Genomic DNA, 22491 nt, shown 5'->3' on the forward strand with positions numbered 1-22491 from the left:
ATCCGGTATCTACATATCTGCATGCTGACATAGAATATTTTAAAAGCAGTTTTATATAGAAACTGTTTCAACTGGGCTGGATAGTTTGGACAGGGATTTTATATAAGCTTTTATTTTATATACCCATTACTGGGCATAGATTCACAATTAGAACTTTCAAATAGACTATTTCCACAGATTCAAGAGTAACTATATCGCAAATAATCACAAAAACAATTCAAGTGTAAGTTAGAAAAAAATCTTTTCAGACAATGTGTCTGAAATATGGTCTTCTCTGCCATAAACCATGGATGCTAAATTCATGAATTCCTTCAAAAGGGAATTAGATGGATGCTTGAAGAGCAATATTTTAGGATGTGGAAATAAGCATGTCAGTAAATCAACTTATGTGCAGGAAAACTCCAGCGCAGGCTTGATTGGCCAAATATTCTGTTTTTCCACTGTAAGGTTCCATGATTCTAATGTTTGACTGGCTATTAATATACTGTATTGGTGAGCTACCATAGGAAGCCCAACTAACTACCAGGGAAAAGAATGAATTTCAACTCCTGCATTAAATCTAAAATACTGCAGGTTCGGGTAAAATTAAGTGTTAACATATACAAATAGTTTCTTAAATGTTCCCACCCATGTCCTTGTACAGTCCCTGAGCCTACCATGATTTGTTTGCTTCCCCCCGACCCCCTCCACCCCACCAAGATCTGTATTCTTCTTTCGTCCCCTCCTCCCAATATTGCAGTTTCACTGTTGTGTACTATTGGATATTTTGGGCTACATTTATTCAAGAACAGTGCGAAACTTTCAAGCCACAAGCAACCAGAACTTTTGGCAATTAAACTACTTTGCACCAAACATTCCTGTGAGGCTCCTGTTACGTGTGAGGTATGACAGGTGGGTATGCAGAACAATTTATCTTTACAATGAGTGTCCTCGTCCTTGTCCTGAAATGATCATATCTCTTTGTTGCACTCAACCTTCTTCCCTCCACAGTGACTGGTGAATAGTGCTTTTCTGAGCGTATGTTCATGTATTACCTTGGCTTTTTCAGCAAGTCACAACAATGCTGATTCCTTTTCAAAAATGTGCAGTTTAATAATTGCCTGATGGCTATGAATCTATGCAGAAGTGAAAAATATATCTAACAATATATTTGATATATATATTAATATATAATATATATGATACATATTATCATATATATTAGATAAATATATATTATATATATAAGATAAATATTTTAACAATATATTTGATGAAATCACCAGAACACTAACCGTTAGAGAGTGCCCCGGAATTTTTTTTGTGTGCTATTATTCAATAACAGGAATGCGGTTTCTTGAATCATCCACAGTTGTTCACTGGGTAGTGTGTTTTTGAGCCTTACATGAAGGTTCTAAACTATGGCATTCAATGATGAAAAACTTAAGCTTTCTGTTGTAGAACTGTAAACAAAATGGGGTTTACCTGGTTGATGTGCTGCCAAGGTATATGCTCCCATTTGAAACAAACAATTGGTGCCAATGAGTGTAAATTCCTGATGTGGAGTCCTGTAGCTCAGTGGTTAGAGCACTCTCATCTCAAGCGAGAGGAGCTGGGTTCGATTCCTGGGCAGGACGAAACATTGGGCAAGTTTCCTTACACCACACGCTTCTGTTTACCTATCAGTAAGTAGGACCAAGTTGTTAGTCGATTGGCAGATTGCTTCTCCAGGGTTAATAAATAATAATAATTTGGTCACTCAATCCACGACTGTTTGTGGGAGACTGCTGTGTTGAATTAACTGCCGAATTTCACCCATAAAATACAGTGAATTAATTTTACAGTATATTCTGTGAAGCACTTTGAGACGTCTCGAAGACATCATAAGGCCTGATATCAAATGCAAGGATTATTATTATATATCTCACTCCAAGGGAAGAAAGCTCAGTGGTTCTATATGAATCCACTTGGGCCACGAGGGGGCGCTGTGGCCAGGGGGGGCCGACACCAGCAACACACTGCACCCGCACAGAACGAGCAGCTGTCAGTTTGACAGAAACCGCTCCAGCCGCCACCACTGTCAGTTTATTTGTTAAAACTCTTAAGTACTGTATACGTTTATATGTAGGAAGACGAGCAAAGGGATTTAAAAGTCCAAGTACATAGTTGGCAAAAACTAGTTTGCTGGTCCAGAAAGCAATCAAAAGGTTTGTTGGACCTTATAACAAGCAAACTCTAATAAACACTCTAATAAACACTGGGGAGCGAGGGTACAGCTGGTGCAGGTCAGATCTCATTTAGAATCATGTGCTCAGTTTGGGCGCCTGACTCAGTGGATATACTCGCCTTGGAGGAACTCTTACAATGATTGATATGATGAGCGCCTTGTATAAAGTGCTTTAGCTATGATGAGAGGATGAGTAAATTTAGATTATATTTTCTAGAACTGAGAAGATTAAGGGGTGATGTGATTATAGTGTTTAAAATAATAAAGGAATTGACCAACTAGATGGAGGATATTTCCTCTCTGGTAAGGAATGCAAAACTAGACACAGTATTAAATTAGAGCCAAGCCAGTTGAAAGTGTGATCGGTAAACATTTATTTGACAAAGGGTTATGAGAATGTGGAATCGATTGTCCCTGATGGACTTAGACGTACAAATGATTGGGATGTCTAAAAAAACACAGGTTCTGGAGGTACACATATAAAGGGATATGGAGATTATTCAGAAAAGATGAAAAGATCTTCATTTAATAAAATTGCTCAACAAGATAAATTGCCTATACCTGTTGCCATCTATAATGCTAAACGAAATAATCTTGAGCCCTGGTACAATGTGTGTTTTCATATCTCAGTTGGCAATAACCCTATCGCCAATAAAAGAAACAGTAGACAAATCTACAAACATCTCATCTGAACAGCAAAGGTCTATTTGTCCAGCTATGAAAATAAACAATTCCTAACCACGATAGTATTAATCAATTTGTTTTTCCTGAAATTGATATTCAGGGCATTATGCCCGTATTCCAATAGATATGTCAACATATTGCATTGGGTGCCTCATATGAAACAAACCCTTGGCTTCTGATGTGGCATAGTTGGATGTATGAGAAATCAGATGCAATTGCCTGCACCCAGAGATCTTCCAATTAATAAAAAAATTAGTTGCATCTTTACATATTTATTCTGGTAGGTGTCAATTTCATTAGTTAAGTGTTGAAGCATTTTCCGCAGAATAAATTTGAGCAGGAAAGCCTGATTGATGAGGAATTCAAAGAATCTTCTTTTTCAAAAAATCTCCTGGGAAGTAGCAATGTCTGGTTGATGCAAACTAACCTCAAATGATCAAAGTGATCATTTAAGATGGTTAATAATTGCCTGCTTTACAAACATCAGTTTAATTTAACATTTTGACTTTTAAATGATTCTCTCAATTAAACCTTCAGTAAGACCTGACCTGTACCCAAAATATATACATCTTTCTTGTAGTATCTAAAACATGTTTTTCAATGAATATCTTTTAGTCCATCCTTCATAAATTTAATAAGAAATGATAAATTATCTCCATTCATATTTTTCTTGTAATCAACTGAAAATATTTATCTTATTTTTTTACTTTGTTAGCATTGTCAATAGCTTATAAATATCTTGCACATTAATACGTTTTTAATAATATTTAATAAGATATGGTAAGGCGCTATATCAGACGCAAGGATTATTATTCTTATTAAGTCAGTTCATCCCTGAAGCTATGCACAACTTATACCTGTTGGGTTTCTTTCAAAGATAGTGATTCAGCTCAGTTTATTCTTCCATCTTTCCATGTATAAACAGCAATTTATCAGTTCAGTAATTTCAACAAAAGGTCACCCATTTTCAAAAGGAAAAAGTGGACTGATGATATCACCTACTCTGATTGAACTTGAAATTGTTTTTATGAGTTTTTAGGTTTTTACATTTATTTTTTAATTAAAATTGAATTGTTATTCTATTTGATGTCTCCTATATAATATTCAAACTCTTAATCTCTTTTTCTCTTCTGGCACTGACAGCATGATCATGCTCTGTGGTGACACTGTTCTCCCATGCAATTTTCAGCTGAATGACAAACCACATGAATTTATCGCTGTGGGTGTATATACGTCATGCTGATCTAAGAGTAAATTACTGCCAAAAAAAATAGAATCTGTGGTGTATAAAATTTAGGGCAGGAAAAGGCCACTAGGCCCAACTAACCTGTTCCTGTAAGATAATTCTTAATCCCACCTACTCAAATTTGCACACTATCTTCAATCAGTTTCCAAAATGCTTTTATTTCCCCACTTGAATCTATTTATACTGTGTGCGTCACTAGCTTTTCCTGGTAATTTATTCCATAAATCTATTTTAAGTCCCATTTTACCTTCTTATTAGAATGACCCACACCCATTATGTTTCCTTCTTACTACTAACCTCCTCATTTTAATTTCTCCCTTCCCCAAGTATTTGAAAACCAGAAATCCTTTTATTTAACAGAAGCATTTCCAGTTCTGTTTGAAACTCTAATCTGTCTGCCTATTGTCCCCTGCATTTTACTCCCTGTGCAAAACCTAATTGCAAGAAAATGCTTTAAGGTACAGAGAGGTACTTATAAAGGGAAGATTAACGAACTCTAAACTGCAGTACTAAATCTTCTATTTCAAAGAACATGGCTAAAAGTATTGATCTTTTCTGGCAAGGTTTATGGCATTTTCTGAAACCTTCAGTGTAATTAAGGATGGACTGTTTCCTCACATACAAGTAGGGTTAATACAGTCAGTAAAATTCAGAAAGTCCAGAGCTACATCCCGAGCTCCAAAAATTAAATTTTGTCTGTCTGAATGCACATTGCTGAATACTCTTTAGACTTAATAAGGCTGAGTACTCGATCTTTGCCTTCACATGGACAAAATTACACTTACTGAGTTCAAAAGTTTCAGATTATATTGACACATAAGGCAGTTGCTTCTGCTTAATCTTCAGTTGTGATCTGTAAAGTACAAATTGATTCCACAATTGAGGAAAACTTTACAATTGCAGTCATTAGTGAGGGCTCAATTCTTGAATCTTCTGCACATGTAAAACGAATCCTGCGATTGACCGTTTCCAATTAGTGTTCTAGTTAATACACTTCCTTCAAATTTTACAATAATGAATTATTACAAGTGTGAAGGTGCTTTTAATAAATCCCTCAATTTTTCTGTGGGACCTTTCCAGAATTCAGCAGTCATCATATTTAAAATTGACTGAATTTGGATATGAAGTAAATTCATGAGAAAAAATCATCCCAAAATAGTCCCATAGTGTTGAGTTAATAAGTTAATATTTGCTCTATGTGAGAAAAATGCAATAAAACACAAATCTGGGTTGTAATATCAAAAAACAAAAATCCCTGAGCTTTCAGTATTGTGCCGTGGCCCAACTGTGTTTCTAAAAATGTTTCAAAGAGTTCTGAATAACTTGATAATTGAATTGCATTTGATGTTGGACCTTGTTAATACCATTGTTTTAATCCTTGCTGAGCACTTGACAGTCGAGATAGTTCCACAAATATTGCATATAGTTTGTGGATTTAGGAATTTAGGAATGACACTGAAAGTCATGTTTTCTCCCACCCCAAATATTCCACACAAATGAGAGTACTATAATATTCTGCTTTTCTATTTATTGTGTGTTATATAATATATATGTGAATGACTCCACATTGCTTTTTTGACTTGGAGGATTTCATAAACTGAAATGTGAGTGAAGCTAAAACTGTTATATGGACTTAAACTTTTACATGAGCAAACATATCCTTTATGATCTATTGAATTATCCACTCCCTACACGTTTTGATAGGGTCCAAATTATTCTAAACTAAGACCGAATTTAAAAATCTCAAAACTGCATCAACTGCAATTTGTCGATCAATACGTTTTCCTTTAAAATTATTATTAATTTCTCACCAAATGACTGTACTTTCTCTGAGAATATGCCTTTCAGAAATTGTTGTACTGTTATTTATATCTGAGACATTAGGCCAGTTGTGTCCTTGAATAATCACTTATTCTATTCTATCCTTGAAAGATAGAATAGAATGGTCATAAATGGTCACCATTCAATTGTTTTTGGTTTAGGACAATTGACTGGCATCGACTCTTTCTGTTGTGTGGTTCCATTAGCACAAGGTGACCATTCAAACCTCAGTCAAAAAGTCTATTTCTTCATGTGTAAGGGTATTGAAAGAGCGGAAAAAAATCATACAAGATTCATAGTCACTTTCCACAAACAGCTGCGGAGAAATCCCTGCTATTAACATCCGATAACAATAGGATAAAATTCAGCTCTAACATTCTTTCCACACCTCTGCTCCCACCAGGCAGTCCATAATCTCTAATCCTTTTCATTATTTGTTAATTACATAGGTAAGGACACCTGGGTACACATTGATTTACAAAAGACACTCTCCTTTAAACAATTTGCTTAATAGACCCAACAAATGGTCAGAAGCCAGTCAATTTTTGCAACAGTTTTGTTCTTTGCTTTAATTCATGAACAGATTTCTTGAAAAATACTCTGTGTGAAAGTACTTTCACAGGCCAGTGCCAATTACAATCAAGTCTACTTGAAATAAAGCAACACGACAGCCTCTGTTTATTTCCAAAACAATCCTGTAGAAATTCATAAGGCACACTAGGAGATTCACAGCACTCCAGATGCCTTATACCATGTAACCTGAGCTTCTGTGCAAATAGAGTCTCTGCACCACTTAGATTTCTTCCGATAACCCTCTTGGGAATGTAATTTGTTTTTCATTTTTATAAAAATAGAACCCTGTTATTCTAGCACCAGTATTGAAAAACAAATGTTTAACCTTGCTGTAAGTGACACATTGGGAAAACTCACAAGCTAGTGGAGGGGAGATATAGAGGGAGAAAACTATTGTTATCAATTTTATTGGAAAAGATCTTCCAAATGACTTATTTAAAGCTACATTATGTATGATTCAAATGGTTTCATAATGACATGTTTTAGCTAGTAAACTACTCCTCAAAAATCTGGAACTCTCTCCCTTGGTCCCTCCGTCTTGCCCCTCACTCCCCACTTTCAAATCCCGCCTAAAGATCTTCATTTTTAATTTTCCTTATAGTCGCCTCCCCCCTGGCTCGACATCAGACTCCACCACTGTCAAGCACTCTGGGACGCTAACTCACATGAAGTTGTTGTTGTAATCCAAAATCCAGGCTGATATACTAAGGCAATATTGAGCAATGTTATACAGCACCGTTTACGAGCACCTTGATTTGACACAATTCAGATCCTTTGAAATGTAACTGATTAATGTTTGGCCATTTATACTACAAATCGGTCTAATTTAACACATTTCTGTTGATGTAGCACAGATTCATTAGTAAAATTGGAGTTTTGTGATTTATATAGTCTTATAAAAAATTCCTAAATTCAGTGTTAATTTAGATTGGCAAAAGACTGCAAGCTGTCATAAATACAGGAAATTGTCTTCCACATTTGAGATTGAACTTAATGTTCAACATTTTTCGTGATCAACTTAAACTCAAACTTATCACATCAGAAAATCTATTATGAAACATATTTTTCATTCCAATATATACTGGCTGAAGAATTTTCTTGAACTCCACCCAAATAAATTTGCAGTAGGTACCTCACTATTGTTAGTCATGTCATGTGAATGTTGCCAAGTGGCAACCATACAGACCAGCCAACTCACCACTGACAGACCTGAATAACAAGCAGCAAAATATTTACAAAGTATATATTAAACCTAGTCTGGAATAATTGAATCTCAAAGTTTCAGGTGACCAATATAAACAACGACAAATTGATTTATATATGGGGCCTTTCACATCGCAAGGCATCCTAAGGCTCTGGAGAGTTAAGGGTTGCACCCAAGCTGGGGATTGGATTTGAAGATCACCAAAAGCACTGTCAAAGAGAAAGGTCTTGAAATGGACCTTGAAGGAGGTGAAGGAAGGGGCAAAGCATAGTTCCAGAAAGTAGGGGCAGAAAGGCTGATGCCCTGACCAATGGTGGGGCGAGCAGGGCAGGGAACGTGAAGCAGGCCTAGCCGGGTGAGAGGAGGGAGTAGGCAGGTTGGTAAGGTTTGAAAGGCAAAGTATTAAACCAACAAGCTCTGATCTCATTTTTAGGATTCTCACTATCTTTAATAATAATAATAATAATCCTTGCATTTGATATAGCGCTTTTCACGTCGGGAGGACGTCCCAAAGCGCTTCACAGAACACACACTGTAAAGTGAATTGACTGTATATTTGTGGGCGAACGCGGCAGCCAATTGCGCACAGCAATGTCCCACAAACAGTCGCAGATTGAAAATGACCAATTTTATTATTGTTTTGGTTTTGGAAGGATTATTATTAGGCGTGTGGAGTAAGGAAACTTGCCCAAGGTTTCGCCCTGACCTGCCTGGAATTGAACTCAGGTCTCTCGCTTGCAAGGCGAGTGCTCTAACCACTGAGCTACAGGACTCCACAAATCTTTAATATTTAATTATATTTTTAGATTTTTGCCTCTTGCAATGTTAACTTACTCCTGCTGGAACCGGCAGCATTTGGATTAAGGGCTTCTCTACACCCTCAATCAATGTTGATATGAAGAACTTGACCTCTTATTTTTCTTTACTTGATTTTTGGCAGTTCCATTCTGCAGCTCCAGTATTTGAATTTCCAGGAGGATAACATACCTCTATACACATCACTTATCTGCTGCTCAAGTCATTCCAATTCAACAACAACAAATTCCACAATCAAAGAGGAAGGTCAAGATGCACCTAGAAGGAGGCAATAGAGGGGACTAGGCAAAAGTATTCCAGGATGGAGTTCCAGAGGGTGGGGCAGAAAGTCTGAAGGCGGGTAGGTGAGATGGAGCAGGCCAGTGCCTGCCGAGCGGACCCTTAAGTATAGTTTTAGTCGGTCACCCAGGTTAGGAGGAGCAAGACCATGGAGGGCTTGAAAAGAGAGGACAAGGATCTTAAACCTGATCCTCTGGGGGATGGGGACCAATGAAGCCAGGTGATGATGGCGGTGATGGACCTTGAGTTTTGAATAATCTGTAGCTTGTAGAGGGAAGAGTTGGGAAATCCAACTTTCCCGATTGTTAGCAGGGAGTTAGCATAGATGTGATGAAAGCATGGATGAGGGTTTCTGCAGCCCGAGTGAAGAGGTAGTGGTCGAGCCGGGCAATGTAGCGGAGGGGATGGGAAGGCAGAACAAGTCATAGCACAGATGTGGGTTTTAAAGGACGGTATATAAGATCTAAGTATTTTTAAAATGTAATTTATAACAAAATCCAGCTGAAATGCTAAGAATTTTAATGCTTTTTTTTAAATCACATATAAATAATAGGTCTAAATCGCAGTGATTTTAAATAAGATTTAGTAATGAGTGCTTTCAAGTCACAAATAGGGATTCCTTCTAGTTACTGAAAGTGTACAACACAGACTCATGGCAACTCCACTCCAAAAATAGATCATATAAGCATGGAGTTCCAATTACCAGGAGCTGTGTTTACAATTCAGTCCTTATTAAGAGGTTCTGTTTGAAAACATCATATCTTAGACTTCAATATCCCCATGGAGTGGAAGGAAATTTTTCACAACCAACAATCCCCCAAATAAAATTGGTCACTCACTTCACACTCACTCCATGGCTGTTTATGGAACAGTGCTGTGTACAAATTGGCTACCATATTCACCCACAAAATACTGAAAAGAATATATTCTGTGAAGTGCTTCAAGATGTCTCAATGTTGTGATTATATACTATATCAAAATCAAGGATTTTTTTTAACAAGGCTGAAAGGACTTCCAATGTAATACACCTTCCAAAGACAAGCAGGAACACTGGGATCCAAGGTACCACTGTAAGCAGCTTTTTTAAAAAAATACACAGGTCAGATTATCTGAAAGATACACAGCACAAATGATCTCACTGAAGGCTACACGGTACAGATTATCTGACTAGATGAGGATGCAAATTGGGAGAAAGAATGACAGGGTTGACTAGCCTAACTGGCTCATCATTGGAGCTTGTAAGTGTAGATATTTCCTCAATCCCGTAACCCCAAACCCTAATGTTTAGGTGCTTCATATTGCTGAGCTTCATAGTTACTATTATTTTTATTAATTAACTTCTGAAGAAAGCAAAAATCTAAATTCCTATTGTATTCTAGGAATAATTTGCCAAGAAGGGGGTTTTGTCATCAGTTAAAAATAGCTATTTAACCATTTCTAGACTTCAGTTAACTTTTTTCTATTCGCTGCCTTTTTTTTAGAAAACAAATGCATTAGTAACTCATGCCAACAGAGTGCAGTATTGTATACTGATACTGTGAACTGACCTAAACATAATGAACAAGATAATGGGTTGTCAGAAAGTTTGAAATGACTTCCTCAGTGGCTAAGCATGTTTATCCAGTGAATAGCTGAACCATTGAAAACCCAGATTCCAAGTTAGTTGATTCTTACTGTCATGTCAGTCTGGCTCAATTGCTGGCACTCTCACCTCTGAGTCACAAGATTGCGGTTTCAAACCCCACACCAGGATTTGGAACTCGTATATATTTTCACCCACAAATATATACAATCAATTTAGTTTACAGTATATTCTGTGAAATGTTTTGAGACGTCTAGAAGACATGAAAAGCGCTATATCAAATGCAATGTTTATGATTATTATGTTCTATGCTGACTCTCCAGTGTAGTGCTGGGCTGTGGTAAATTGTTAGAGGTACCGTCCTCCAGATGAGACGTTAAACCGAGGACTCATCTACAAAATATACCGTCAATCCACTTTACAGAATATTCTGTGAAGCACTTTGAAATGTCTCAAAGACGTGATAATGCGCTATATGAATTACAAGGATTATTTATTTATTTGTTTGTTCAGGAGGAAGTCAAAGATCCCATGGCACTATTTCATAAGAGAAGGGAGTTTCTCCAGTATCCTGACCAACAATCCCCCAAATAAAATTGGTCATTCATTTCACAGCTGTCTGTGGGACATTGTCGTTGGTATCAAACCCCAGTGCAAATTGGCTGCTGTATTCTATTTCTATTAAACATCTATTTGATTTGCTATTAGAGGACAAAGAATCATGTAAATCATGTGCTCATGAAGTCACTGAGGTATGGGGCTATTTTCCACTGTTGGTGCACGTCGGATTGTAGCTTGCAGCAGTTACTCAGATCTTTAATTCCACTCAGGTTTTGCATCACAATACCTCCAACATGCCTAGGATAATAAATAACTGATGTATGTGTAAGGGCCCTAAATCTGTAACAGAAATAGGGATGACCTTGAAGGCACTAACCCCATCGAACAAGTTGCCAGTAGGTTTCATTAGTCACAGTAATTGGACGAGAAATATTGTTGCTACATATTGATCACAGGCATTTATAACTGCTTGTGGACTTTTTAAAACGTGTTTCAATCCATTATCCCGCATAAACAGTCATTTAATTATAAAGTAGAGAATGACCTTGCCTTCTCATATTGCAAGCTATCTAGACCACAAACATCATCTTATGACTAGTTTATGATTGTATCCCATTACTATGAAAGTAGTCCGGCACTAAATTTTAGTTTTCTTTTTAAAAAAACATTTCTTTGTCACAATTTTAAAGGTGAAATATACTCTTTGGAAAAAGTGAAAATGAATATTTATTGTCTCTCCAACCCTCCTATAAAATGCATTACCGAAATAAAATCTGTCAAAGAGCCTCTATGTAACATTCTGACCAACATCTTCCTGCTCAGGTGTTCAACTCAAAGTATAAAATAGTAAAATAGTATTGGATCTGTCTTAACAGATATTAATTGCTTGGGGGAACAATAAAACTTTTTTTCAAAACTATTTTCGCACACAATGAAAATGCTTGAATCTTAATTTAAGATTTTTAAAACTACTAAACTGGTAATTTGTCAAAGATCACAAATGATTGAGCATTGGCAAGAAAACAGGAAAAAGGTAAGTGGGGGGAGTTTCATAGGTTGGTGTGTTTTTCAGTTTGTCAACCTGAATGGTAACTCACCCCTGACTGGCTGCTCCCAATTGTGCAAATGTCCTGAACTCTCTGAATGTGATTGTTTACCAGAACCTATACCAGAAGAAACTGGAGACTCTTTACAAGATCTATACAAGGCGCTGGAGAATGCCAGCGTATCTCCTTTAGGAGAGCACCGTCTTTCCACCAAACAGGATTTCAAGAAGTCGTTTGTAAAACGATGCAACAATCCAGTCATCAATGAGCAGTTACACAAACTTCGAATTCTAAAGAGCACAATTAAGGTATCACACTTGTTATGAGTAATGAATGTTGAATTTATTAATTCTCTACATAACGTTGATAGTTATACAGAATATCATAAAACTGAGTATGTCACAAACCATTGCATTTCATGGTCTAATATGTCGAATCTGAAACCCTTTCAACTTCAGTAAGTATAATTAGTACAATCAGAACTAAATGACTTCAACAGTTCTTTACTTTCAACAGGAAAAAAATGATTTTATGCTCTACATGAGTAGTGCCATCAGGTTTCAGCCAGCCTACTACTCCCAAGTCAGGTATAGCACTTTTAGATGCAGAGTAAGACCTCAATAATGTGCCTCAAGAAGTAAACAATAATAATAATTCAGAGATAATAATTTATCTACACATTCTCAACAGCCAACCTCAAAAGAGCTGCATCAACCAGACATTTTTTCCGTCAGCTGACCTGCAGTCTTTGAGTCAGTTTGCCAAATTAAGAACATATTTTTCCTGCAAGGAGAATCTTTCCATTTTAATTTTTTTAATTTTAGCTTTTAAAAAAAACTGCATGCTATCTTAAGAGAATTTATCGCTAAAGTAAATAGAATACGATCCATGTAAAATTAGTTAATTAACATTGCATTATCAAACTGACAATAACGTGCATCTAAATATGCTTAGTTGAATTTGATTAAAAATGAACAAACTCAGATAGCAAAGTCCCAAAAGGCACACAGCCCTATTTATAAGACCGTAGGTTGGAACTATTTATTTACAGCCTCCACCTAAAATTATGAACCATGTTCCTCTGCTGTGCCACCTTCTTCGACAACAAATGGCATATATACAGCAGTTTCACATCGAGAGGACGTCCCAAGGTCCTGGACAGTCGAGGGCTTGTACCCAAGCTGGGGTTTAGATTGAGGAAGATGACCAAAGGTGCGGTCAAACATACAGGTCTTAAGACGCACCTTGGAGGAGGCGAGGGAAGGGTCAAAGCGAAGCTACTCCGGGATGGAGTTCCAGAGAGTGGGGGTAGTGGGCCAAAGACCCAACTGCCGGCCCGGCAAGGAACCTAAAGTAGGCCAAGCTGACGTATCAGACGTAGCCACATCAATGTATTGCCATGCATTGAAAAAACAAAATTATCAGAAACGTGTGTGTATGTTTTACTGTACATCCAAGTATAAAAATGTGTAGTATAAATGCATTCACGCCTTTAGTGCACAAATAAAGCTGTTATATGCCCATATTCTGTTATTGATAATAAATGTTTCTGTTTGTTACCCTCAGGCGAAAGAAGGAGAAATAGCGATTATAGACAGGATCCTAGACAATCCCAGCTTGACATCCAAAGAGTTTCAGGAATGGAAACAAACCTATGTAGCGCTTTTCACAGACATCTGTCAGAACAATGCTGCCACAGAACCAGTAAATGGTGCATCTGAATCTGCTGCACCTACAGCATCTCTGATGCACACCCACTCCTATATTGAAACCCACGTATGAACAGTTTCTAATTGACCTTGTATTAAATATTTAAATTTTCAACAACTTACTTTATACTTGTGAGTTATGATGTAAGTATTTTCTTAGTATGGATACTCCAAATTTCTTCAGTTGTTTGTGGGCTTTGAGTAATATTTTGGACATGAGGAAGCTTACTTGTGTTGCATATATTTATAGGGGAGTCATCATCACCCTAATAAAAACATTTTGCTTCTCTAAAGACTTTTCACAATAGTGTACTTTAGTTGTGAAAGAGCTCATTCCAAGAAAGTATATTTTAATGAGTCTTCACATCTTTTAGGCACCAATACCATATACTATTCTCTGAATATGACAGCAGCCAGGCCACCTCTTTCCAGACCTATGCAGATATTACTCTGTGACTAGGAGGTGGTCAAGAGGGTATTCTGTCATTTTTGTTTCTTCCCTTCATAGTTGAAAGAATCATCTCCGCTTAGTCCATTTCTCAAAGCTCATCTTAGATCAGCTGCTTGCTATTTGGGGAATCATGAGCTGGATCCTGAGTGCTGCTAATCACATGGTGATGGACATCGATGTATTAGTAACTAATGCCAACAGAGTGCAGTATTATATACTGATCCTGTGAACTGACCTAAACGTAATGAACAAGATAATGGGTTGTCAGAAAGTTTGAAATGGCTTCCGCAGTGGCTAAGCATGTTTATCCAGTGAATATCTGAACCACTGAAGACCCAGGTTCCAAGTTAGTTGATCTTAGCTTGGGGCCGCAGTAAGGCTGCTATATTTGGCCTCACCATCTCAGGCTGGTGATTTGGACAATGAGATAGTTCCATTGTAACATGGAATGGTTTTGTGCATAATTGTTATTTTATGGCTGTTAAAACTCAAAAACTCAAATTCATAAATTATATTAATTTCAAGCATATCTAGTGAGTCACAAATTCATAGCAGCTGAAAAAGGGTTTGGCATTTTTGAATATTGCTTCTTTGTGCTTTACTTAATTTCTGGTGTTTCTCATTCTCTGTCGCACATATTCAAACCATTCTATGTTATAATGGGACTATCTCATTGACCAAACCACCAGGCTGTCTCTTTTCATTTAAAATAAAAGTTTTGTTGCAATAATATGTAATCCATGCATTAAATAATTGTGCACAGCTAACTCAAAACTCAGCAAAAACAGTGTAATTTTAATGGTGCTAACTGTTGCAGATTGACTGCACATGACCCCCAAAACCAATGGAGTTCAGTTATGCAGCATTGATGCACCCATTTGCCCCAAACTGAAATGAAAAGATGCAAGTTCCATTATTGCATTTCACTGTCAGTTGCACTGAGCACCTAAAGGTGACCATGCTTCTGTGGAAAATGCTGTGGAAGGTCAGACACTTAGTGAGAGGCTAAATAGAGAATTGGAAGGAGATTATTTCCAGACCACTTGTGTGTCTACATTCTACTGGGCATCTTAAATGAAATCAGCTGAAGCATGCAAGTGAGCTGGTAGGAGCATAAGTTTGGACATCTTTGAGGCCTCATTACAAGTACTCCAGACCATTGTCACTTTACATAAAGTTTGTCTTGGTAAAGGGAACTCAACTTTGAAACCTTTTTAAATTAAAATTGTACTGGGAACCTTAATATTCTTCTCAGTCTTACTCCTAATCTACTAGCCCACTGATCATTTAGTTAAATACCAATTTTATGTCCTCTTTTGGTCAGCTGTACAAATTCTACGTGAAATGAGTTTGGACAGTCTCAGTCCACTTTCTAGCAGTCATTGCCCCAGTAAAGAAAAATATCACTCATACAGTTAGGGGGATTTTTGTAAGGTTGAAACTGAAGAATATTATTGCTTTATTTTGCATTCCAACCTTGACCATGTTTGATGCCGACACCTAATGTCCGAATAGGAACTATTCATTTTCCCAGGATCAACAAAAATTTAAAAATTAAGCTTTATTTTTACAATGCCATATTACTACTGTACTGCATTGAAGCGAGAATGTTTATAGACAAATACATAAAAACAGTAACCATTTAACATATTTACTGTTGCTATACAAAATATTTTGCGGAATACACTTATAAATAATGTACCAAAGGTCATTAACAAAATGTTTGCACTTTCAACACATTTACTTTGAACCAACTTCATCACTGCTACTTTCAATATCTCTTTCAGAAACAAGTCCTCAATAGCATGTAGCACTCAGTCTCTACATATTTATGATGTATTACTGAATGTAACCCTAGAATAGTGCAGCGGAATTCTGTGAGTGCAGTTGGTTTGTTATATAAAAAACAGTTCTATATAACTAGGACGAGTTTTGACATCAGAAAACTGGAACCTTGAAAAGACTTGGGCTCAAATGTGCAATTCTTTTGCAGTATGAAGACAAGTCAATCTGAGTGAACTAAAGGAACCTTTTTCTTCCTTTAATTTACCAGTTGTTTTAAAAAAATTGGGCCCAAGGGATTGAAACTGTTGGTCATCTCTGCAGTTTTTTTTAATGTGATAATAGCTTAAGAAAAAACTAATCAGAATCCTCCATCCCTGCTGCTGCTTCTGCAAGACTGCAGCTTATACATAAGTATTGTGTAGTATTGTCCATGCAATGATGCAGCAAAGTAAATCACATACTTCAGTTGCCACTTAAACTAACAGAATTTTTAGTACACTATAGGTATGAATTACCGTGTAAGTTTGCAGCAGGCTATGGCTTTAAATAAACAAAGATGTTGCATTGAGAGCTGAAGGGTTATGCTTTTTGTGCGTGCAACAAGCTTGTTTTAAAAGATATATCTGCAGTAGTAAATGGGAGGGAACTTTATAAAGAAAATAATAACTCAAAAATATTTTTTCGAGGTTAATGATATTCTAAAATGACCAGCTCTGAATATTTTCCTAATTCTGTTCATGATAGGTGAACAGGAGAGTGGCCTTCTTTCAGAATAGCAGTAGTGTGAATTTAATCTATGAAAGACAGGCAGACAGTAATGCTCTTTGGTTTGTATAGATTCCAGATTGAGACAAATAGTTATAACATCTGAGAAAGGATATTTGTATAAACTCAAGTGTATGTACTGCATGAGTACTGAAATGAATTGCAAAGTTTTATATAATTCTCATCATTATTTCAAAGAAAAATTCTTGAGTAAAATATCAACTTGTGGACCTACACCAAGCATTCGGCCTCTGTCGTATTGTACATTGTGACAGACTTTTTTTTGTAATGGACCAAAAATAAATGTATGATAGAAAGAAAATAGTTTCTACTTTGAATGTAGTTTACAGGCTTCAAAGATGATGTAGTTCTAAGCTTGTTTTGAAGACGGAGATCTAGCTGTTGCTGTGCAACAGCGTATGGTTTGCACTTTACTTCATAAAGATTTGCATTTAATGTTTTGAGTTTTGAAAAAAATTCTCAAAGACTGCATTATTTCTATATTAAGTGGCAAGTGTAGCATGGATTTATAAAGTAGTCTTTCTTGTGTTATAAAAAATAACCTTTCAACAACAATGAATTGTATGTAATTTGTCGTATGTTTTATGGTTATCAGCTTACAAGCAAAGATGATTATGAATATGGTAATCTGTAGTCAAATAAATTTAAGTTCTTGAAATGTTTGATATTTTATTCATTGAACTAACTAGTCCACAACTTCCACAATCACAAATGCCTAGTTCTTTAATCTTTGACAATTTCAAATTGATGTAATAACTCAAAGGTTAAAATTAGTTTTGCTCAGATGTCTGAACCTCATTACCAGAATAGAGAATATGTAATGGAAATAAAGTAGAAAGTACAACATATTATATAAAGTGGAATAAAACACTGTATATGTAATAAAAGAGAACAAATGGATTATGCGTGAAGAACAGAATCGATTAATTGCAATGGGGAACGTGGTAGGTTTCATAGGGAATAGTTTATTCTGGAAGTTCCAAAAATATATAAAAGCAACAAATCATAAATTGTGCTCTCAATTCGGTTAAGCTATGTCCAAATAGGTTCCATTGTGCATTTCTTTCCAATATGTACATTATGACAACTGCTTAAATTTTGTCAGCACAAGTTCAATAGACAATCTTGCCCAGTAAAATCAGTTAAGCTTCACGATGTTAAAGTGATACTTAGATGCTTCTTTACGGGAATATGAAGAGCATCTTCAGAATTAAACTAGCAACATAACTCATTGAAACATATTAGTGAGTTAGTATTAGTCTTAATGTTCAACCTAGATAAACAGTAGACACTTCTCAGACATTCAAAAGTAATGTCCATTTTAAAATTATCTTCCCATTTATCCTGTTATTCCCATAGTTATGTATTGTTAATATGTACTATGTTTTACAGAATGGCAGAATTAGAAAACAACTATGTACAACAACATCTTTGTTCAAAACAGTTAGCTACTAACAATGCAATTGATTAACATGATATAAAGTGACCTGATAGCAAACAACTACCACCTGCTGAATAGTTTTTAGCCTCACAGTACTTTTAAATGGGAAACTGTACAGCACTTCCTGCCTTCACATAATCATAGAATCATACAGCACAGAAGGAAGCCATTTGGCCCATTGTGTCTGTGCTGGTTCTTTAAAAAGAGCTATCCAATTCAACCCCACTCCCCCGATCTCTCCCCATAGCCCTGCTTCTCTTAAAAGTTGTCATCGAATCGGCTCCACCACTCTTTAAGCTGATAATGTGATAAGTTTCTAATGCATCATTGCATAAATAGCCTTGCAAAGTCATAACATCACGACTAAATCAAACAGTTAAAATCTATTACTCCCGTCACAGAATAGAAGGCCCAGCTCTATTACATAGCAGAAACTTTGACCTCAGACACTTCCAAAAGCTAATCGCGATTGTTAAATAAATACTGTCATGTTACATGGAGAAATTTCCACTGTGTGTGTAATGTGTGAATACCAAGGCTGTTGCTGGATCTGGTATTCATTAGTGGTACAATATGTAATGATCTTATATCTTCATCTATACTCCTGGAGTCCTGTAGCTCAGTGGTTAGAGCACTCGCTTTGCAAGTGAGAGACCTGAGTTCAATTCCAGGCAGATGGCGAAACCTTGGGCAAGTTTCCTTACTCCACACGCCTAATAATAATCCCTCCAAAACCAAAAACAATAATAAATTGGTCATTTTCAATCTACGACTGTTTGTAACTATGGGAATATTACTCCGATAGCCTTTTATCCAACAATACTGCTAAACTTTGAAAATAAGTCAACGTTGAACTAGTTACAAAATCAAGACATTTCCTTTTGAAGCTATTTTTAAACGGGACTCATTTAATTTGCTTCACTTGACAACCTAGTGTGACTTGTCTCTGACATACTGTGGACGACAGAGCGATCCAGGTTTTCCAGCAACATTGAAGTCTGCACTGAGGAAATACAGGCTTTCGGTTTCCTGTTTGTTTCTTCGCACATAGGTTTCTATTCAGAGGTTTTGTAAGAAGTCATTTTTTAAAATGAAATGTGCTTCCTAAATTGAATTGGTTTTCAGTCTCCGGTAGATCCATTAGCTGCAACACAGCGCATTGACTCCCACATAGAGGCAGCGGGAGCTTACAGACTTCTTCCCACGTGTCGCTGGTGGAATCGTACACGATCACGTTTTGTGTGGCCACTTCTTGAGCATTGTGCCACTTCTTGCCTCCGATAAGATAGATGTTTTCATCCATCACGGCTAGTCCATAACAAGACCGATCAAAGAGTAACGGCCTCAAGCGATGCCATTGCCTTTGAATAGGATTAAAATACTCAATGTCACAGAAAGCTTCATACATCCCAACAAATGAGAAGATACTGTCTTTAACAGTAGCCATCTGATGTCCAAATCGAGCGATAGTCATTGGTGGGCACCTTTTCCATTGACCATCCAGGGGGTGAAATGAGTACATTTCTTTACTTGTGTCCAACTGATTGTCGTATTTCCCACCAGAAATATAAATGGTTTCATTGTGGACAGCACTGGCATGTCCATAGATCTTATGAGGCAGGTTCCTCACCTTATCCCATCGACCAGCAGTAAAGTCGTACACTTCTGTGGTAGGAAGCGAGGACTCGACCCCACACCTGCCTCCCATGGCAAAAATTGAATCATCTACCACACAGCAGGAGAACTGAGCGCGTTTGTTCAGCATGTTAGCCATCGGGGTCCACTTGTTAAACCTGGGGTCGTATCGGTGGACCTTGTTGATGACTGACATGCGCGCTGTTTTCGAGCCCTCGTTCAATTCGAGGACTTCCCCTCCGAGCACGAATAAGAAGTTGCCCAGGACACAGACACAGTGGTTCTGCACGGGTCGGCACTCGCTGATCGGCCTCCACGTTTTGAATCGTGCATCGAAAGCCGATGCAAAGCTGACGAATCCCCCGTTCAGTGTGGTGCCCCCGACACTGACTATTTCCCTGGCCCGGCTCCTGAGCGAGCTCTGGTGGCTCTGGAGAATGGGCTGCTGTTTCTCTGCCGAGTGGTAGACCATGGCTTTGAGCACCAGGCTCTGCACCTCCCCAGCCGCTCTCCGCGGAAAGTCGGGTCGATCGCACAGGAGCTGGAGATCGCGCGTCTGGATCAGGCCGTAGCGGATCCGGGACAGCACCCGTTCCGCGTCGCTCGATCTGGATTCATCCTGGTTTAGCCATCGGAGCACGAGGGACAGTAATGTGATTTCCTTGGTGCGGGGGATGTGATCCGCCTCTAAAACCGCCTTCATGGACTCCACGTTCAGATCCATCAGCCCCGAGTCCTCAGCCCGCGGCTCCAGGAGCTCCCACAGGTGCGACGATATGTACAGTTCGGCTTTTCTCTGCACCTCTGGAAGAACGTACCTGTCGGCAATGTTGGCCGAATCGCAGCAGTTTTCCAGACTCAAGTTGCTGATCAGGTACTGGGAGCAGAGGCGCACAGCCTCCACCACCTGCAAATACCTCGCGGTCTCCAGGGTCTGCGGCAGAGTGTCCAGAGAGAGTGACAGACAGGAGTTGTAGATGAAGTCCAACACTCGCTGGAGCCCGACCGCGGACACCAGGTGCAGGTGGATCACCCCCTCCCCCGACTCTCTGGTGTGGCTCTTGAACATGGACCTGAAGTAGTCGCTGGAGCAGGCGAGCAGCGACCTGTGAGCCGAGAACTCGGTGCCCTCCGCCACCAGCACCACGTCGCACAACAGCTTCTCGTGGCGAAGCACTTGGTACCGGGACAGCACCGCCTCCCCGTGAGACCTGGAAAACGCCAGGAAATAGCTCATGGCGTCGGGTCGGGTCGGGTCGGGTCGGGCAGTGGTTCCGGTTGGGAAGTTTTAAGCCTTCACCACCACAGCGTCGCAGCCGTTCTGGTGGCGAAGGCGCAGTTCTCAGGGCTTTGCTCTCACCTCTCACCTCGTAACGTGGACTCCCAGACGCCGAACCCACGCGGCGCAGCTCTTCCCCATCAGCGGTCCCGACGTTGAGGTCCAAGTGCTCTCATCGCCCAACGGGTGTTTATTCCGAACATTATTTTTATTTATTTTTTTAAAAAGTTGCAATCGTTTCAACGCAATTCAGTCGGGGACCGGAGGGGGATCTCCGGGTGGTGCCGAGTTGCTGCTGTCCTTCTGATCCGTCCCTCCCGGAACATCGTGTGATTCCCGATGCGTGAGGTCAGGATTTTTCCGAACGCACTGAAGTTAAACGAAACTCGATGGTCATAACTCGGCGGTCGCCGGTGACCTCCTCCCGCGGGGGTTACCGGTGTAGGTCACCGAGACAAGAATAGCGATGCAGACGAGAGTCTCTGTTCAGTTTATAACCGGGACCTGGATTTTTAACAATTTGCTGTGCCCTGTGCCAGACACCAGGAATGCCCGCCCGCCCCGACACTGCTGCACCTCACCCTCCGGCAACACTCGGAACCAGGTTCATCCTCACCTCGGGACAGCGCTCTCCTATTTCAGTGCGAACATATGACTGCATTTCGGAGAGAGCTGCAACCAAATGCATGTGCTGATATTCTGGCATTTCTCCTTGTATGCATCCTAACCCAGGAGCTGGGCTTCAACATGTAGCACAGCTGGATTTCAACTGCAGTACTATCCACCTTGAAGGTGTATCGTAACGTAATCCGACTTTGTTGACAGCACTCAATTAAGTCAGGTCGTTGGCTCAACCTCTCGACCCAGTCTGACACATGAGCAACTGTTTTGTTGGACGTTCTGACTCAAACGTTCAGAAATAGCTGATTTTGCAGCTCGTACAACCTGCAAGTTTGTTGGGGGAGGGTGGGCTGGGGTGGGGTGGTGGGGGAGTTCACTTTTTATTGCAGAATGTCAGGATCTCAGTGCTTGTTCTTACACCCCAAACCCACTGTATCCACACTGACAAATTCTGTAAGTTTACCTGGAACTAGAGAAATGGCCCATGTGGACATCCCTATAACCTGATTAGTTAATCGACAGGAATGGAAACTGAACAGTTCATTGAGCACTGAAGTTGTGTTCAAAAAGATTATCCAATTATTCTGAACAAATTAGATCATGGATTTACCACTAAAAACAGAAGTTGGATCAGAATCCAGAAGTTAATTAAATTAATTTAATTAATTGACGAATTAAATTAATTAAAGAAGCACTTTGAGACGTCTTGAAGACGTGATAAGGTGCTATATCAAATGCAAGGATTATTATTCATGTCTAACAAGCA

General features: G+C 38.6%; 2 protein-coding genes across 2 annotated transcripts in view; one reads left to right on the forward strand and one right to left on the reverse strand.

Annotated features, from left to right (window-relative positions):
* Positions 1-17407, forward strand: part of cnksr2a (connector enhancer of kinase suppressor of Ras 2a) — a 197428-nt gene extending 180021 nt beyond the window's left edge. The window contains exons 21-22 of the mRNA XM_042334147.1: positions 12133-12326; positions 13585-17407. Of these exons, the coding sequence (XP_042190081.1) occupies positions 12133-12326; positions 13585-13800 (410 nt within the window). The 3' untranslated portion in view covers positions 13801-17407. The remainder of the gene's footprint in view (positions 1-12132; positions 12327-13584) is intronic.
* Positions 17408-18987: 1580 nt separating this feature from the next.
* On the reverse strand, positions 18988-21666 carry LOC103185531 (kelch-like protein 34). Its single transcript, XM_007904090.2, has one exon. The coding sequence runs from the start codon at positions 21060-21062 to the stop codon at positions 19269-19271; it is 1794 nt and encodes a 597-aa protein (XP_007902281.1). The 5' UTR covers positions 21063-21666; the 3' UTR covers positions 18988-19268.
* Between the last annotated feature and the right edge of the window lie 825 nt (positions 21667-22491).

This window comes from Callorhinchus milii, unplaced genomic scaffold (genome assembly GCF_018977255.1).
Source record: "Callorhinchus milii isolate IMCB2004 unplaced genomic scaffold, IMCB_Cmil_1.0 Scaffold4, whole genome shotgun sequence".
In the NCBI taxonomy this organism is placed as follows: domain Eukaryota; kingdom Metazoa; phylum Chordata; class Chondrichthyes; order Chimaeriformes; family Callorhinchidae; genus Callorhinchus; species Callorhinchus milii.

What these genes read in the sequence shown, in the direction of transcription:
- LOC103185531 (XM_007904090.2), bottom strand. Translation starts at nt 21,062, where the DNA reads ATGAGCTATTTCCTGGCGTTTTCCAGGTCTCACGGGGAGGCGGTGCTG.